At 41.2% G+C, this 17,086-nt stretch overlaps 1 protein-coding gene across 1 annotated transcript in view; it reads left to right on the top strand.

Annotated features, from left to right (window-relative positions):
- The window catches only part of smad6b (SMAD family member 6b), a 28,088-nt gene extending 12,050 nt beyond the window's left edge, over positions 1-16,038 (top strand). Inside the window, exon 4 of the mRNA XM_084123947.1 lies at positions 15,091-16,038. Within this exon, the coding sequence (XP_083980073.1) occupies positions 15,091-15,632 (542 nt within the window). The 3' untranslated portion in view covers positions 15,633-16,038. The remainder of the gene's footprint in view (positions 1-15,090) is intronic.
- Positions 16,039-17,086: the final 1,048 nt, after the last annotated feature.

Raw genomic sequence — 17,086 nt, 5'->3', positions numbered from 1 at the left:
ACACATAAACAAAGCAAACAAATGCTCATCAGCCAGTAGCAGACAGCAGAATTATTCACAACAAAGTGTATCCCACAACAGATTCTGAAAAAGACACGCAAATTTTTGTTTTCATCATGTTGTTTATGTCTCGTTGAAACTGTATTGTGTTTTTGTCAGTAGGTTTACATGTGTGAGCACAAGAAACTCGGCTTTCTTAATGAGGAATTGGAGTTGGATTTTAGGAATATTTGATTAAATTGTATGTTTTCTATCCACATGGTTTGACCGCTATACATATTTATAGATGTTAAGCAGTATTAGAGGTTTTTTTTTCTCAAAAGATCACAGACTGTCTGTCTATGCAGTATTGTTGTGATATCAGTTTCACATATTTCACAAAATCAATATCAAGAATGACTTTTTGAGTCACTGTTGGCGGTATGATAATAACTCTTTCTTGTAATTGAGTGTGGCTTTCATTTCAATCAGACATTTACAGAAAGCGTCAATATGCAGGTGCAATATTTATGTGTTGCTTACACAGTGACATGAAGCATGCTTATTTATCATCCAACATATGACCAATGTATCTGTCAATTTTAAAAGACACGCCTATGAAGAGCTTGTGAAAAAATGCTGGCCATTTGTACAGGTAATCATTTCCTCACTTGCCCCCCACCTCCACCCAGTAATGAGTGAGTGATCGAGTCCTGCAATGCGCTCTGGGAAGGCTGGGGCAGCCCATCTCTCCTCTCCCTCCACCCTGTACGCCGCTGCGCCTGCCTGCCTCCTCCAATAGAGCCATTCATTCAGTCCGGGCCACGGGGTTAGGGAAACAAATAAAGAGGCAGCCATGCCATTAAAAATGTATGGAATGTCCAACTGTTAGTTTAGTGTTTTAGCGAGCCTCCTCTCAAGGCTGAGGAAGGGGGAACAATACTCCGTTGAGCGACCGTCACCGTAAAAGCTTTTGCTTTCGGCCTCAGCTGGCTTGCGCCCCGAGGGGAGCGGGCAAAAAAAGGTGGCAGTAGTAGATGTATTTTCCAACCAGTTTCGGATTCCCGGTAATTATAAATTCCCGAGTCTGGCACCGGGGCGAACAAGCGGTGATTTAGGCCTGCGGTTTGATTGCCTAGCTAAAATAAAGTGAAGAATGTTTTCCCCCCTTCCTCCCCAGAGGAACATTGACAGTTGTGTGGGGACCTATGGCAGCCAGTATTTTTAAAACTGGGAGAGCCAACGCATTCCTCTTGCCTGCAGAATGCACTGTGTGGATTAACTGCAGGGGCCCATGGAGTCCAACATCCTCACGTTAACCTTCATTAAGAGAGAGACATGGAGAAACAGACATGGTGTATGGGGCACAAAGGAACGCTAGTCTTTAAATGATTAGTTCACTCAAATTTACTCACCGTCATTTTTTCGTTCAGTCTTTGTGATTTTTAGGTGAACTATTCCTTTCAGTTTTGTGTATGTCTTCTAGATACTGTGTGAGTAATTTTCTGATGTAATGTTATTCTCACACTGGACACATTTGTCACAGTGCATTTGCGCAATGAGTTTTTTGACTTCTTAATGTTTCATTTCTCAATTTTGTTTTTCTGTTTCTTCCTTTCTTTCTTTCCACAAGTTTGGCCAAGCAATGATGATGTTCTCCTGTTTTAGAAACGGGTGCTACGATCAAAAGGGTTGAAGGCAGAGTGCACTTGTCAGGCTAACTCATATTGGCACTGGCATATTTTCGGATTTTTCCAGAACTCCACAAGGAGAGTTTTTTTCCCCCCCTTGTGTTTGCTGCTTAAAATTATGGAAATATTATTCAGACTAACCAAGCAGGATATGCATGTCCAAAAGGGGGACTTCTATTATACCCTCACAGAAGTCAAGAAAGTAACTTGAATAATTCAATAATTCAATTAATTTGCCATTGACAAAATCTTTGACCAAACAGCACACAGGTATTGCAAAATAGTCAACTTATTCTAGTGACTAGAAGGATCTGTCTGCTTTTCTTAACATTTAAGAGTCCTTGATCCTCAAGCTAATGACTGCAAAACAGATAAGGGAAAGAGAGATAGAGATATAGCAAGAGAGGCAGAGAGAGTCAGGCCCGGCGATCAAACTGCAATCACTCACTCTTTCACTCACTTAGCCGCAGCACATTCTCTGATGTGATTAGTGGTATGACGAAGCACACTGTACCTGTTTTAGTTTGCCCTGTTGGTCAATCTAAGCGTGGAACAAAAGACTCCCTCAGAGACACAAAACAGGATTTGTAAGCACCAGAGAGCAAGAGGAACACTAAGTTGATCCGCACTAACTGGATGTATTTGCTCTGTGTCCAGAGTTTGGTCTCTCTTTCTAAATTCAATTACAGCCCTCAATGGGGAGTTCATGCCATACCTCAGTGGCCCTTATTGAGGACTTTGAAAGCCCACAGTAAACAAGCCTATTAACTTCTGCTTATTGTGGGATATTTCATGGATTTTGAACTACGGATGTCACGGTACCAAAATTTTAGTAGTCAGTACCAATACCATTTCCTGTAAAATTTCGGTACCGGAGCAAATCCTGTTGAATTAAGTACTAAAATGTTGTCCCATTTTGTCTTGTCCATTGGTTATCACTGTCAATCAAAACAAAGTTTCCGATTCAGTCACTCATTCAAATACGGTTATCAATCCATAAACTTTGTGGTGTACTTATCAGCATGAAAAGCTAAACTTGTATTCAGATTTTGAATTGGCAATAAACAGAAAGCAAGAGAAGGGCCCACCCTTTATAATCACTTAGGCTGTCAATTTCTAAAGGTCAAAGCCCAAGCCCTGGAGCCTTAAACTGTCTCTCCATTCTTGTTGACAAGCCAGAAACCTCACAAACTATTTGAAGTGCTCACCTGTGCATTTTTAATAGGGGAACATAAAGAGTTTGCTTTGTTTTAGAAAGCAGCTGCGTAGCTTTCCCGCATGTGTGTGGCTTCAAGCTTTTGTGATTGAAACAGAATGCGAAGACGGCACGGCTGTCAGGATGCATTGACTTGAGTGTTTATGATCCATTGGACCGATCAATAGCATGCCATCATCTGAGCTGAGTATGTGTCCATCACCTTGCAGATGAGCTGTATCCAAATACACAGCTTTCGCCCTAAATTAACCTGAGATCAAGAACTGTCTCAAAACCACTGGCCTGACTCCATACTCTGAAACCGTACCTGCTGTGTAATGCTCAGCTGTCAGAGCCCATTTTCCATTAATGTATGGCAAAATATCTTTTATGACAGGGATATTTGCGGTAATCAATATCTGGTTTTCTGATAAGTTACACTTAATAGATCATAATCACTTGAATAATAGAGTATCTGTATTTTCGTACCTGAGGATTGCTCCGGAACCAGTGGGAGAGAGTTTTTGGATAGTTGACATTATTTGGCCTGTTGGAACACTGCTGTGTAGTCAATATGTTTGACATTAATTTATCAAGCATATGTGTTTTTATGTCTTGCAACCTATACATTAGTTTTAAAAGTCTCCAAATGCATGTCCAAATTGTGAGACTGATTTTTGATAGTCTTTGCAGCATCAGTTAGAATGGGTTGAATATCATAAATCATTGCATGCCAATTTCTTTTAATTAAAGTGCATTCATTTAAGCTGATGTTGCTAAAAACAAAGTTAAAATTGTTGTAATTAGTTATTTTTTATAAGGGGTTGATTTTTAGAGGGTGGTGTAAAAGTTCTGGCAAGATTGTAGGTTCAAAAGCTGGAGTGTCCCCATAAGAAGTATATGTAATTTGCTTTGGATTTAAGTTTTGACTAACAACTGACAGATGAGTAATTAGTGAAAGGGTTTCATAATTCATCAGATATTTATGGCTTAAAGGGTTAGTTTACCAAAAAATGAAAATTCTGTCATTAATTATTCACCCTCATGTCGTTCCAAACACTTTAAGACTCAGATTTCATCAAAAAGATCTTAATTTGTGTTCCGAAGATGAATGAAAGTCTTACAGGTTTGGAACGACATGATGGTGACAGAATTTTTATCCCTTTAAGTAATACATATTTTCATGGCTTCTTGGATTTTGTGCAGAATCACCTTTAATCTGCTTTATTGCACCTAGAATGGGGTAAACATTCCCATACAAACACAAACTAATAATCTATCCCACACTCTCCTATAGAAGAAGCAGCAGTGTGATGTTGCGAGCAAGCTGTAGAAGCCAAGGTCTGTATTTCTGGGAGTTTGTCCTTCACACTGCCCCGTCTGTTCTCATGGTAAAGGAATTCGGTTTGGAACCCCCAGTCCTGGCTAAGTCTCACCCGTGGAGATCAGTACACAGATCTGTGGGTCTTTGCACCGTTTGACTCGGCTGTGGAAATCATTGCTGAGGCCCAGCAATCTGACCTGGGGAGACCGCATATTCGTTCATTTGTTGCTCTGGGCTCAGATGGCCCATGTGTTGAAATGTCAACACTAGTGAGTGTTAAGGAATCCGGAGAGGCAGGGTAGCAGCGATACTCAGTGAATCTGACTAGCTAAGCTCTGCTTCATATGGGTCTGAGGTGTGAATCTTGGACACATTTGACCAAGTCGTCATTAACACTATAGAGCCATAGCGAAGGGATTAAAATATATGCTCGCCATTTGCAGTGCAATCCGCTTGCAGTCTGTAATTCTAGGCTGTGAATTCTGTTTATTTGCATTGTAATAAATTCAAAACATATTGAGATTGCATAGTCCTTTCTTGGCCTAATTAAGGGCTGCACAAGTTATGTAATAAGGAATAATAATTATGGTTTCTGCATTGAATCATGAAAAATGTTAATTACAGCAATTAATTTTTATCTCGTCCTGTTGTGTCATAGTCTACACTCACCTAAAGGATTATTAGGAACACCTGTTCAATTTCTCATTAATGCAATTATCTAATCAACCAATCACATGGCAGTTGCTTCAATGCATTTAGGGGTGTGGTCCTGGTCAAGACAATCTCCTGAACTCCAAACTGAATGTCAGAATGGGAAAGAAAGGTGATTTAAGCAATTTTGAGCATGGCATGGTTGTTGGTGCCAGACGGGCCGGTCTGAGTATTTCACAATCTGCTCAGTTACTGGGATTTTCACGCACAACCATTTCTAGGGTTTACAAAGAATGGTGTGAAAAGGGAAAAACATCCAGTATGCAGCAGTCCTGTGGGCGAAAATGCCTTGTTGATGCTAGAGGTCAGAGGAGAATGGGCTGACTGATTCAAGCTGATAGAAGAGCAACTTTGACTGAAATAACCACTCGTTACAACCGAGGTATGCAGCAAAGCATTTGTGAAGCCACAACACGCACAACCTTGAGGCGGATGGGCTACAACAGCAGAAGACCCCACCGGGTACCACTCATCTCCACTACAAATAGGAAAACGAGGCTACAATTTGCACGAGCTCACCAAAATTGGACAGTTGAAGACTGGAAAAATGTTGCCTGGTCTGATGAGTCTCGATTTCTGTTGAGACATTCAGATGGTAGAGTCAGAATTTGGCGTAAACAGAATGAGAACATGGATCCATCATGCCTTGTTACCACTGTGCAGGCTGGTGGTGGTGGTGTAATGGTGTGGGGGATGTTTTCTTGGCACACTTTAGGCCCCTTAGTGCCAATTGGGCATCGTTTAAATGCCACGGCCTACCTGAGCATTGTTTCTGACCATGTCCATCCCTTTATGACCACCATGTACCCATCCTCTGATGTCTACTTCCAGCAGGATAATGCACCATGTCACAAAGCTCGAATCATTTCAAATTGGTTTCTTGAACATGACAATGAGTTCACTGTACTAAAATGGCCCCCACAGTCACCAGATCTCAACCCAATAGAGCATCTTTGGGATGTGGTGGAACGGGAGCTTTGTGCCCTGGATGTGCATCCCACAAATCTCTATCAACTGCAAGATGCTATCCTATCAATATGGGCCAACATTTCTAAAGAATGCTTTCAGCACCTTGTTGAATCAATGCCATGTAGAATTAAGGCAGTTCTAAAGGCGAAAGGGGTTAAACACAGTATTAGTATGGTGTTCCTAATAATCCTTTAGGTGAGTGTATTTGCATGTTAACCTGCATCGTAACCAATCACAGACAAGTAAATGCTTAAATGCAGTGACTAATTATTTATTTGAAATGTAGATTTGAAAAGTAGATTTGCAGATTTGAGAATACGTCATGCATTGCCCTACACAAAATTTTAATACAAATTATATTAAGCTAAATTAATAATCATGATTTCAATACTAAGTAATCGACAATTGTGAATTTTGTCAGTTGTGCAGCCCAATGTGAATGGTATATATATATATACAAAGGTATATATCTATACATATATATCGGACATATTTGAATGTTGTTTTTCTCTTTGTTAACTGTTTTTAACTTTGTCACCATTACAGAATCTGTAAAATGGCTCGATGAGCAATTTTAATTTCAATGTTGATGTATTTCCTGTATAAACAGGAAGTTGGGGCAGGACATATGCTATTTTTTAACTTCACCAATTAGCTTTAGTTATGTCAGACATGAACCATGATTTTGCTCCCTGATGGCGGTTGCAGTTGGTATTAAAGGAAAGCGCATTGTCATTCTAGAGAGCATTTGATTGGGCAAAAATCTGTGTAGTGCAAAATGAGTCAGTATTTTCAGTCTGTTTTCCTGAAAGGAAAAACAACTTGTATTTTAAATATGTATATCTACTAAAAGTTAAATTAGCACTTGCATACAGATGACCTCAAAGCAGCCCCAAAACTGTCATGGTGTCTTTAATCCAATAGTTTCCTTTCCTTTCACAGAAATGGTATAGAAAGTTGTGCACTCTGCATGATTCCATTGATTTTTCTTCCGCCTTTTTAGATATGTTGTCTGACCACTTTATAGCCCAGCAATGGAAACAAGGAGCCTGAGAAAATAGTAAAGACTCTAAAATTAATGAAGTGAAGGAAAGAAAAGGAGAACGGGTCAAAGAGAAAGAAACCCATCTGTGTGAGAGTGCCGCCCCAGTTAGTGCGTCTGGCTGATAAAGCAGTCTTTGATGGCAGAGATAGCACAGACGCCAGCCTAAATGTGGCCCGTTAGTGTGTTGTAAGTCGCCCTGTAGTGATAGTTGTCTAAAAAATCAGAGCCGTACCAAAGAGAGGCGAGAGGGAGGAAAGTATTCCTGCATTGTTTGTTATGTTTCACTTTTTCCCCTGGTCCAGGCAACCGTAATTCCAGCTTCCCTCTCTGACCCCAGTGAGAAGAAGAATGCCCAGGCCTGTCAAGAGTGGCGTCAAAAGATGAATTCTGTCCACCATAAAACTTCACTGTTCTGTTTCTCCTGCTCACATAAACACTCTCTTGTCTTTCTCCCCCTCTGCCTGTCAGCGCAGTGGTACAGTCTAATAGCTGGAGGGAATCTAATCCTTGGCACAGGATAAGAGACTCAGACAGACTCCCCCTCCATTCCCTCCCTCTCCATCTCTCTCTCTCTCTCTCTCTCTCTCTCTCTATCTCAGTTCAGTTCAATTCAAGAAAGCTTCGCTGCCATGAATGTTAGGATCACATAATTTCCAAAGCAACAGTGTCTCTCTCTCTCTCTCTCCCCCTCTCTCTCTCTCTCTCTCTCTCTCTCTCTCTCTCTCTCTCTCTCTCTCTCTCTCTCTGTCCTGTCTCTCCGTTTCCCTCTCTGGTTAAAGGGTCTGGCAGGAGTGCTGTGGAGGAATGAGTTCATCTTTTCAGAATTCCCTGGATTAGAGGGGATGAAAAAGACAGGGATGTGGGCCTGTAGTTTGGTGGGAAGAGATGACAAGCTGCTGTTTTTCCTCTCGATCTTTCTCTCGCTCTGGATCTGCCCAGAGCTCTATGGACGTGTGTTTACCCTGAGGCGGTTCTTTTCTTGCCTTTTCTCTTCCCTGCATGGTGTTTTTAAAAGCATTAGTGGATAATCACATAGTATCACCATTGAAATCAACCCCCTTTTTTGTACTTAGATTTAATTACCTCCAACTCACCCCAAATGATGTTTTTTCCAAATGAGGAGGGTGGGGTGTGTGTGCTAGCAGATCCTGCAAATCGCTTTTTCTGCCTTTTTCTTTTAGTTGTTCCACCTTAAATGGAGTCTCGCTCTTGTGCATCTGCAAAAATGTAACGCGAGACATTGTTTGAAATACAATATGATCAATGTATGGTCCACATTTTTTCATATATAATTCATAGTCCACCATTCCTGTTGTTTTTGCTTATAATGTGCCGCCTAAGGTCTAAACACAATGGGACGAATACATGAAACAGTTTAGCACGCTCTACTACTTGTTCACCAAGCACTTGCAATCTAGTTTAACCAGGTGCTAGCACATTTAATTATTTAATATATTTAATTATTTCATATTAAATAATAGTAATTTTTAAAAATTGTAAAAATAATAGCTAGTAAAAATAACTAGCTTGCAGCAGAGGGCCTACGCAAGTCGACTTACGCCAAAATGACGCGATGTAGGGGTAGCGTGAGCTTTGATGCCTCTCGCGGTTCAAACAAATAGGGATGTGGAACAAACTCAAGCCCCTCTTATTTCGAAATCCTCCGACATTTCTCTTTAAAAATGCTCAATTTAGTATTCTAATTCCTGACCGGTGTTTTGTTTTTCTCTATCCTCTGCACTTCCGCGTTCATCAATGCGTCATGCATTTTGTCAGAGCAGAGGTCACTCTTTCGCCGTAAATCGATGTGTACGGCCGTCTGTCGGAAGCTAGTTAATTTAGTTTATAAAGTTTTAAATGTGGATATTTTTCTTACACAAACGCATCGCTTCGCTTCAGAAGGCCTTTATTAACCCCCCGGAGCCATGTTGAGTACGTTTATGATGGATGGATGCACTTTTTTGGGCTTCAAAATTTCGTCCTCCTTTCACTGCCATTATAAAGCTTGGAAGAGCCAGGACATTTTTTTTTGTATATCTCCGATTGTATTTGTCTGACAGAAGAATGTCATATTCACCTAGGATAGCTTGAGGGTGAGTAAATCATGGGGTAATTTTCATTTTTGGGTGAACTATTTTGAACAGTAGAGGAACAGGACTTAAAAAAACATATTTTAAAACCAATATTTAGCCACTTTCAAAGCCATTGTAAAATAGTTAATATACACATGACTGTGACTGCATAAGTGCACATCAGTCGTTTTCTTGCACGATCGCTTGGCAGCCGTAAACAACTAAACTCCGCCTAACATTGTACCTAACAACACCTCTTATTAATAAGTTATTCTTCGTCTTGACTTGTCTGGGACACATCCCACTCTGTGTTTTTGCATTACTCCACGTTTCCTTGTTGCTCGTGTAAATAACGTAAAGCAGTCCTGCCCACTAATTGCCACACACTTTATATACCACAATACCGTCCAGTCCAACACAGAGTTTTTTTCTTTAATGCGAACGTGGCCGTCTGGCCTGAGAACGGACTGTGAATTGCATGTTTACCTTACTGTTCGAGTAGCACGTCCACCAGAGCATTATATACAAGCTCTGAATTTCAAAGGAAATACCTCTGTGGCTGTCTAGCTGAGCGTGTGTGCGTGTTTTGTTCGGTTCAAGGGCTGGTATTTGTCTGAAAACAAAATGGAGACTAAATAAAAGACTTTAGCCTTCTGACAAAGTAACCTTTAGTCTCGCAGCCTTCTTAAGCTCTCGCTTTGTAAGTCAACAAGGCCCTCACTGTTGTTTGATCTCGGCTGGACATGTTTGCTTTCCTTTGAGCGATTTACTACTCTAATATAATTTTTTCCTCAAGCAACTGTCAGGTTTTCAACAAATTTTCCACTTGTGGGCTGTGTGCAGAATAATACACACTCTTGAACTGTCAATAGAAGTAGTCGCATTGTTTTCAACCATGTCGTTTTCATGTGTTACAGCACACGAGCAGCATGACAGCGTGTTTGTGAATCTTTGTGTTTATTCAGTCGTTCCAGCTGAGCTCGGGAAGGGGTCAGACGCCACCATCCCCTCGGAGCCGATGACAGCGTGTGTCTCCTAAGAGATTGACACTGGCGGAGACAGTTTTGAGAATATAATAACAATAATAACACGCTCTACCTTTCTAATGGATAAACCGAGCTGTTGAAAGGTGCTGGGGTTAAATGAACGCAGAGCGGTGTAATTGCTCCCAGCTTTTGTCTTCCACCCCTAGTAAAATGCGTGTGCGTCGAAATAGAGAGAAAAACTGAAGAGTTCTGAGGTGTTCTCACTTAAGCTAGCACTTAGTCTGCCATTATTATTTGTACTCAAAGTGATGGGCCCACAGTGCTTAAGTGTTGTTAACTAAACCGTTGCTGAGTCATTAAGGTACATGAGTTAAAGGAGACATATCATGCTTTTAAATTGTTCCTTTTTACATATAAATCATACATTTGTAGTCTATATAAAGCGGAACTGCAATGCTTGGGTCTGAATTCCTCATTATTATAGCTCCACAGGCCCCTTTTCTACCCCTTTTCTGATGTGCGTCTGAGAGCAACTCATTTTGGTGCGGTCTCTTTAAATACAATTGAGACACTTCATACCCCGCCCCCTCTCCAGGTTGCAGAGGTGACACTCAGTTCAACTCCACCCCGTTCGGCCATTTTTGTAGTTTGATAGCAGAGATACGATTATCTAGCGGCACAGAAACTTTTTATTCACACGTTATTAACAAAATGTCAACAACGGAAGACTTGTCCAGCCAGCCTTACATGTTCGAGCCAGAGTCGGAGCAGGAGCGAGATGAAAATGAAGACGACGAACCTGTAGAACAACGTCTTCATATGGATGTATTGCAATGGTGTGTACTGTATTTACACATGAAACTTTGGTCTTCCGACCTTTTACCACCGTGTCGATTTATTTTGATTAATATGTGCGAGGGAGAGAGAGCAAGACAGCGTCTAGTTTGGAGACGGTGATGTCTTGTTTACACTTTCGCCTGGCTCTGAAGAGAGAGAGTGAGCGCGCGCGCGACCGGGTCTCTCTCTCTGCTCGTTCTTTCAGTTAAACATGCGTCCTGTAACAAGCGCGGCAGTTCATCTACATTAGACGGTGTAATGAAGCGTGTGGGTTACTACATCCAACAACCGAACATTTTAACTTACCCTCTCGTAACTTCTGCATCCTTTAGCTTGGACTACAAAATTGCAGCGAGAAATAAAAATGGCGGATTGCTCGAAGTGTTGGGCCGGAAGTCAATGTCCTTATTTGGCAGTTCCGCTGCAAATACTGTGACGTAATAGTTCAAAAAACGTCATAGATAACAGAAAAATCGGAACAGGTTGAAAAATATGACCAAAACAGAATATAAAGATATCAACGAAGCACCTGAAGAGAATAATTTCATATTTTCTGTACTTCTAAACACTCCAAATATACAACAAAATGCATTTAAGGGCTAAAAAAGTGCATTTGGCATGATATGTCCCCTTTAAGATGTCCACCGCCTTTGAACTAACACCTACTTGCTGCAGTGAATGCAGCCTAAATTAGGTTTATTATATCAAAGTACCGTCATTGGCTGCGATTAGAGCCGCGGTGCCGTCTGTCTGTCTATCTTTCCTGGTCTGTGTAAGACTGTATTTCCAGCTCTGGCGGCTTGTCAGAGGCTCTTCACTGACTCATGAGTGAGGCCTTCAGGGAAGGGGAGACAGGAACTCTTGTATCCTGCTTGTTGTGTGCTTGCTGATATGCATTTTCCAGCTTCTACCTGAACACATGCACGCACACATAAACACTATCACGCGGTGCAATCATTTAAAGGTAGGGTAGGCAATTTTCGAAGTGACTAGCAATAGCAAGTTAGCTTTGAAAGCATAAGCTCCCACCCTCCATTCAGAGCACTCTACAAAGCCATGCCTTATTCAAAGCACAGCAGAGTTTGCAAAGCATCGCGAGACAAGAGACGGCGTTAAACTACCTCATGTCTCAAAGCACGTAACATTACAATAATAATGAACATAAACAACTTAAACAGCACTGACCTGTACCACCTGACTGCTGCAGATTAATTTCGGCATTGATAGCGTTGCCATTGAAATGCATAAAATCGAGTCACAAACTGCTTCCATCTCTTCCAAATTACAGTATTGTGGCATGAATGCAGCATAAGCTCATTGTTTTGGTTCAGGAGGAACTGTAAAAGGCGACTGCTGTTTCCATGCTTGGACGATGACTGACGTCTGTTTACGTTAAAAAAACGTAAGAACACTGGTATGAACACTGGTAGGTCATTTGTTGCTGGTATATCAGCTTAGACCAACTAGAAACCAGCTACCATGTTGCAAAGCTATCTTAGGCTGGATATTTCTGCAGGGAGTGTTAAGGAAGAGTAAATCTGAAAAACAAAGCGATGGCACTGTTTGGTTTTGAGTTCTTAGATTCTAATGAGTTTGCCCGATTTGTTCTCTTCCTTCCCCGTCTCCTTTCCCACTGACACACACTCACACGGCACCGCTCAGGCGAGAACAGCCAAAACACACACTCCTCTCTCAAACACAAACATTGGCTGATATTCTCTTCAGCTCTAATATACTTAAAACACATGAACACACATGCACAACACCCTCAGGAAAAGGGCCGGTCTCTCGGCTGAGCATTGTTCGCTCCCAAGCTAAACATTAAATAGATTATTAACCTTTAATCTTTGCACCTCTGTTTAAACCCACATAGCAAGCAGTTCAGTCTCAACCACCCCCCTTTCTCTCTCGCTCACATAAAAACACATATGAGGAGGGGGTGGGCATTAATCATATCACAGCACTTTAGCATTAGTTTTAATATTTTGCATCTAATGGATTTGGGTATAAGTTCGAATTCAGCCCTCATTAGGGTGCAAAGCTGGAAACATGTCTTCCTCTATCTTTTCCGTTAACTTAACATAGAGCTACTGACTACTGACCATAGATACTTTATAGAGAAAAATCTACAAAGCAAGATCTGCACAATTATTTTGAATTAGTTACAATATTCTTCATGATGTGTTTTTAGATGTCAAGGCCTGTTCAATGGTTTCATTAGACCATTCAGGCAGCAAAACCACCTTGCAAGCTCAGAGGATGTAAGGAATTCTGTCATTTTAACACGTAGGGGCCCAATGTGAGGGGCCATTTAAGTAAGAGTGTGTGTAAAGAGAAGTCGGTCCTGATTCCTCATATCCAAACAGTTGTGCTTGAATAGGCAGCAGTTCTCGTGCATTTAATTTGGAGGTTTGTGCGTGTGTCTGTGTGTGCTTGCATTGATTGTCTTATTTGATTTATGGGGTCAATTATCGGGCCTCCACTACATCAGATCTTGGCACTGGTTAAAGGGGTGGTTTACCCAACAATGAACATTCTCTCATTGTTTATTCACCTTTATGTGGTTTCGAGCTCAATGCTGTTATGTTATTTTTCAACAGAACACAAAATGAGAGTTTTGAAGAAGAATCTTGATGCACCTCTTCTCAATAAAACAACCGAATACATTTATATTGACCCTACAGACAGTATACAGTATATACTATATTCTAAGTTTTCAAAAGCCATACAATAGCTCTATTTGAGAAACAGACCTAAATTTATGTCATTATTCACTTATTCAGGCTTTCCATTTGGTCAACAGGCACACAACAAACAATGTTTCATGTTATTGACGTCTAACTAGCGGCTAGTGATGCAGTGGTGATTTTTTATTCGGGTACAATGAAGTTTACCTAAAAAATGAAATAACCTGTTAAACATAAAAGTATAATGCAATCATGTAAGACATTTCTCCTTGTGTAGAATCTTTTTGGCATAAAGTTTTCTTTAAAATTGAGTCAATAACCCTAGGGTTCTATAGAACCTCACTGAACCTTTTTTTCTAAAGGTCCTTGCACACTGAGCCCGAAAAAGAAAAAAAAAGAAATTCAGATCGGGTTCGATTTTCTATGTTTTTCGCATATGTGGCAAGCATTTTAAGAGGTGTTTTGACAATTCAGAGCCAATGAATACTGAATACGAAAAAACGCATACGAAAATTTCGGAGCCAGTGTGCAAGGACCTAAAGAGTGTAGTTTTGTGATGTTTTTTATTTTTTTTAATTAGTGTGTGATTTTTGGTCACTGTGAACTGTCGCATAAAGGTTCTTAAACTTACATACAGCATGCAGGTTTGGAATGACATAAGTGAACTATTCCTTTAATGACCCGAGCATTTGTTCGCCCCTGGGAGTCGCAGCAAGTGAATGAAAAGGAGCCATAGATCTGGCCCTTGAAATATCCCTGCCAATAGCTTCTCAAGAGCAAAATAATGGCATCACTCAATGTGCAAGTTAATCTGAGCTGATAGCGTGAAGCCTGAAGGGTCAGGAGGTCACAGACTTGCACTAAGTTGTCAGGGAGCTGAAAGCTGTCCCCAAGCCCACAGCGGGAGCTGGCAGGGAGGAGACGCTCCCTTTCCATCCAAGCCATCATCACCATCACCCACTCACAGGAATGTGGAAGAAAATAGAGACGGGGGAGGGAGTTGTTGCCGGATATGAGCTCACAATTTTTTCCAAATCCCCCCCTTCCACAAATACTTTCTCCCCGGATCAAGAAAGAGCGGGCAGAAATATACAGAATGCGTGCCGCGTGGAAACGTTTAAGTGTGTGTGTGGCTGAGATAGACACTCAGGGTTTGGCAACATATGCAGTTCACTGACAATCTCCCAAGCCATAAAAGTGAATGGAGGGCTTGGAGGATTTTAGATGTTCTGTATAATGTTTGAATTGCAGGTATGCTTTTTTTTTTTGGCAGAGTAAAAGATTCAATTGGAATTTTTTTATGTCAAATAATATATATTTATTTATTTTTTTACTTGTTTTGGGACTGTTTTTTTTTTTTTACAATTTCTCACCTTCAGCTTTTCTTTTGCCCACAATTTACTAGAATATAACTTTAATGAATTAAGTTTTGAAGTAGTGCCCTCTTGAGGCAACACATAACAGTGCAGCATTCAACTCCACATAATATCACCTTCTCTAACCGTCTTTCTGGCCAGCACATGTTTTCATTTTGTTTGCATTATAATGTCATGGGAAAGCTTAATGACAGACCCATTGTCTTTTCTTGTTTCAGATGCCAGTCTGTCACCTGATGCCCCCAAACAGAGTCATTGGTGTAACGTGGCGTACTGGGAGCATCGGACGCGGGTGGGCCGCCTCTATACGGTGTACCAGCCAGCTGTCAGCATTTTCTATGACCTACCTCAAGGCACGGGCTTCTGCCTCGGCCAGCTGAGCCTGGACCAGCGCAGCAGCACCGTGCAACGGACACGCGGCAAGATCGGATACGGCTTGCTCCTCAGCAAAGAGCCGGACGGAGTCTGGGCCTACAACCGCAGCCAGCACCCCATTTTTGTCAACTCGCCTACCTTGGACGTACCGGGGAGCCGTAGCTTGGTGGTGCGCAAGGTGATGCCTGGTTACTCCATCAAAGTGTTCGACTACGAACGCTCATCCATGCTCAGGCAAGGGGCCGAGTCCGAGCTGCTAGATGGACCGTATGACCCGAACAGTGTGCGCATCAGCTTTGCGAAGGGCTGGGGCCCTTGTTACTCCCGCCAGTTCATCACTTCCTGCCCGTGCTGGCTCGAGATCCTCCTCAACAACCACAGATAACACACACACACACACACACACACACACACATGGACTTGATCGTGCTGAGAGACTTTCGGACTCCACAAACTATCCCAAATATCATCTACTTAGATTTAATATAAAGTTTTATATATTATATGAAATATATATTATACTTGTAAATACTGGAGTCATTTTTACGATGTAATTATTTATGTATGGTGCAATGTGTACATGGACAAGAGGAAAAAACGGGAAATGCACTTTGGCTTATATATTATATATATAAATATCTATAAAGATACAGAATCTTTCAATACCAATTTGAAAAATTATACAGCAAAAATAGGAAGAGCCTGGTTTTGGTGTATAGTTTTCATATACTATTAATATCCAGATGAAAAGCTAACACCATTCACACATTGATAATAAAGTATTCGCATAATATCGTTTTGCTTTTTGTCTCATCTGCGATTTTTTCACCCATAAACAATACTCGATTCTAAATGATTCTTTTACATCAAATACAAGACAATGTGAGTGAGTACTGTACACTCCTAAAAATAAAGGTTCCAAAAGGTGGCTTTCACAGCGATACCATTTTGGGTTCCCCAAAGAACCTTTGAGTTGATCATTTCTTAAAATAACTGTTTTCTAAAGAATAATTTCCACTATAAATAACCTTTTTTTGCAATGTAAAGGTTCCAGGGATGTTCTAGGTTCTTCATGGAGCCATAGATGATCTTTATTTTTAAGAGTGCAAACTACCATTTAAAACTGATAATAGGTTTTGTGCTTCATCATCATATCCTCAGTTATAATTTACACTGTGTCCTAACCAGATGCTACTTTGTGCCATCATTCTGTCCACCATGAAATCTGATTGGCTGAGAATCCTGCTCCTCATAACAGTACATTAAACATTAATAATCTCCTGATCGCGCCTGGTTAGGACGTGGTGTTGTGCACGACCCGCTGTTGAAATAAACTTTCATCACTGTGTGGTGAAAAGTAATACACACTTTTTAAAGTGAATTTTCAAACTGGGGCTTTGGGCATTGGCTGTCATTCTATAAACTGTTCAAACCTCTGGAATTAACATTTTAAAACCGAGGGAGGTCGTTTTGCTGGTGCAAAGTTATTTCAGGCATCAATCTCCGTTTTTTCGCTCCAGAGCCAAGCTCACATCTACATGTTGGTTGAGAGGAGGTTACAGCCAGAGTTCCTTGAGGTCCTTGAGAGCTTTGCTGGCCGATGTTGAAGAAGGGAGGAGTTTTTTTTTGAAGAGAAGATGATGTATCCTCAAGCATGGCTTCATCTCTGCTCCGTCCCTGCAGCTCCAAGCCGACTAGCCTCCACAGCGCCCATGGTCAGTGGTTTATGGGCCCAGCTGTGCTTCTTTCTTCTGCGAGGAGAGGAGGTGGTGGCTCCCATCCCAGTGCATTGATATATCTCCATGAATGCACATGGCAAAACCAAGACCTTTAAAAGAA

This window comes from Abramis brama (assembly GCF_963993115.1).
Source record: "Abramis brama genome assembly, chromosome: 9".
NCBI lineage: Eukaryota > Metazoa > Chordata > Actinopteri > Cypriniformes > Leuciscidae > Abramis > Abramis brama.
This window is presented reverse-complemented; position numbering and strand designations above follow the sequence as displayed.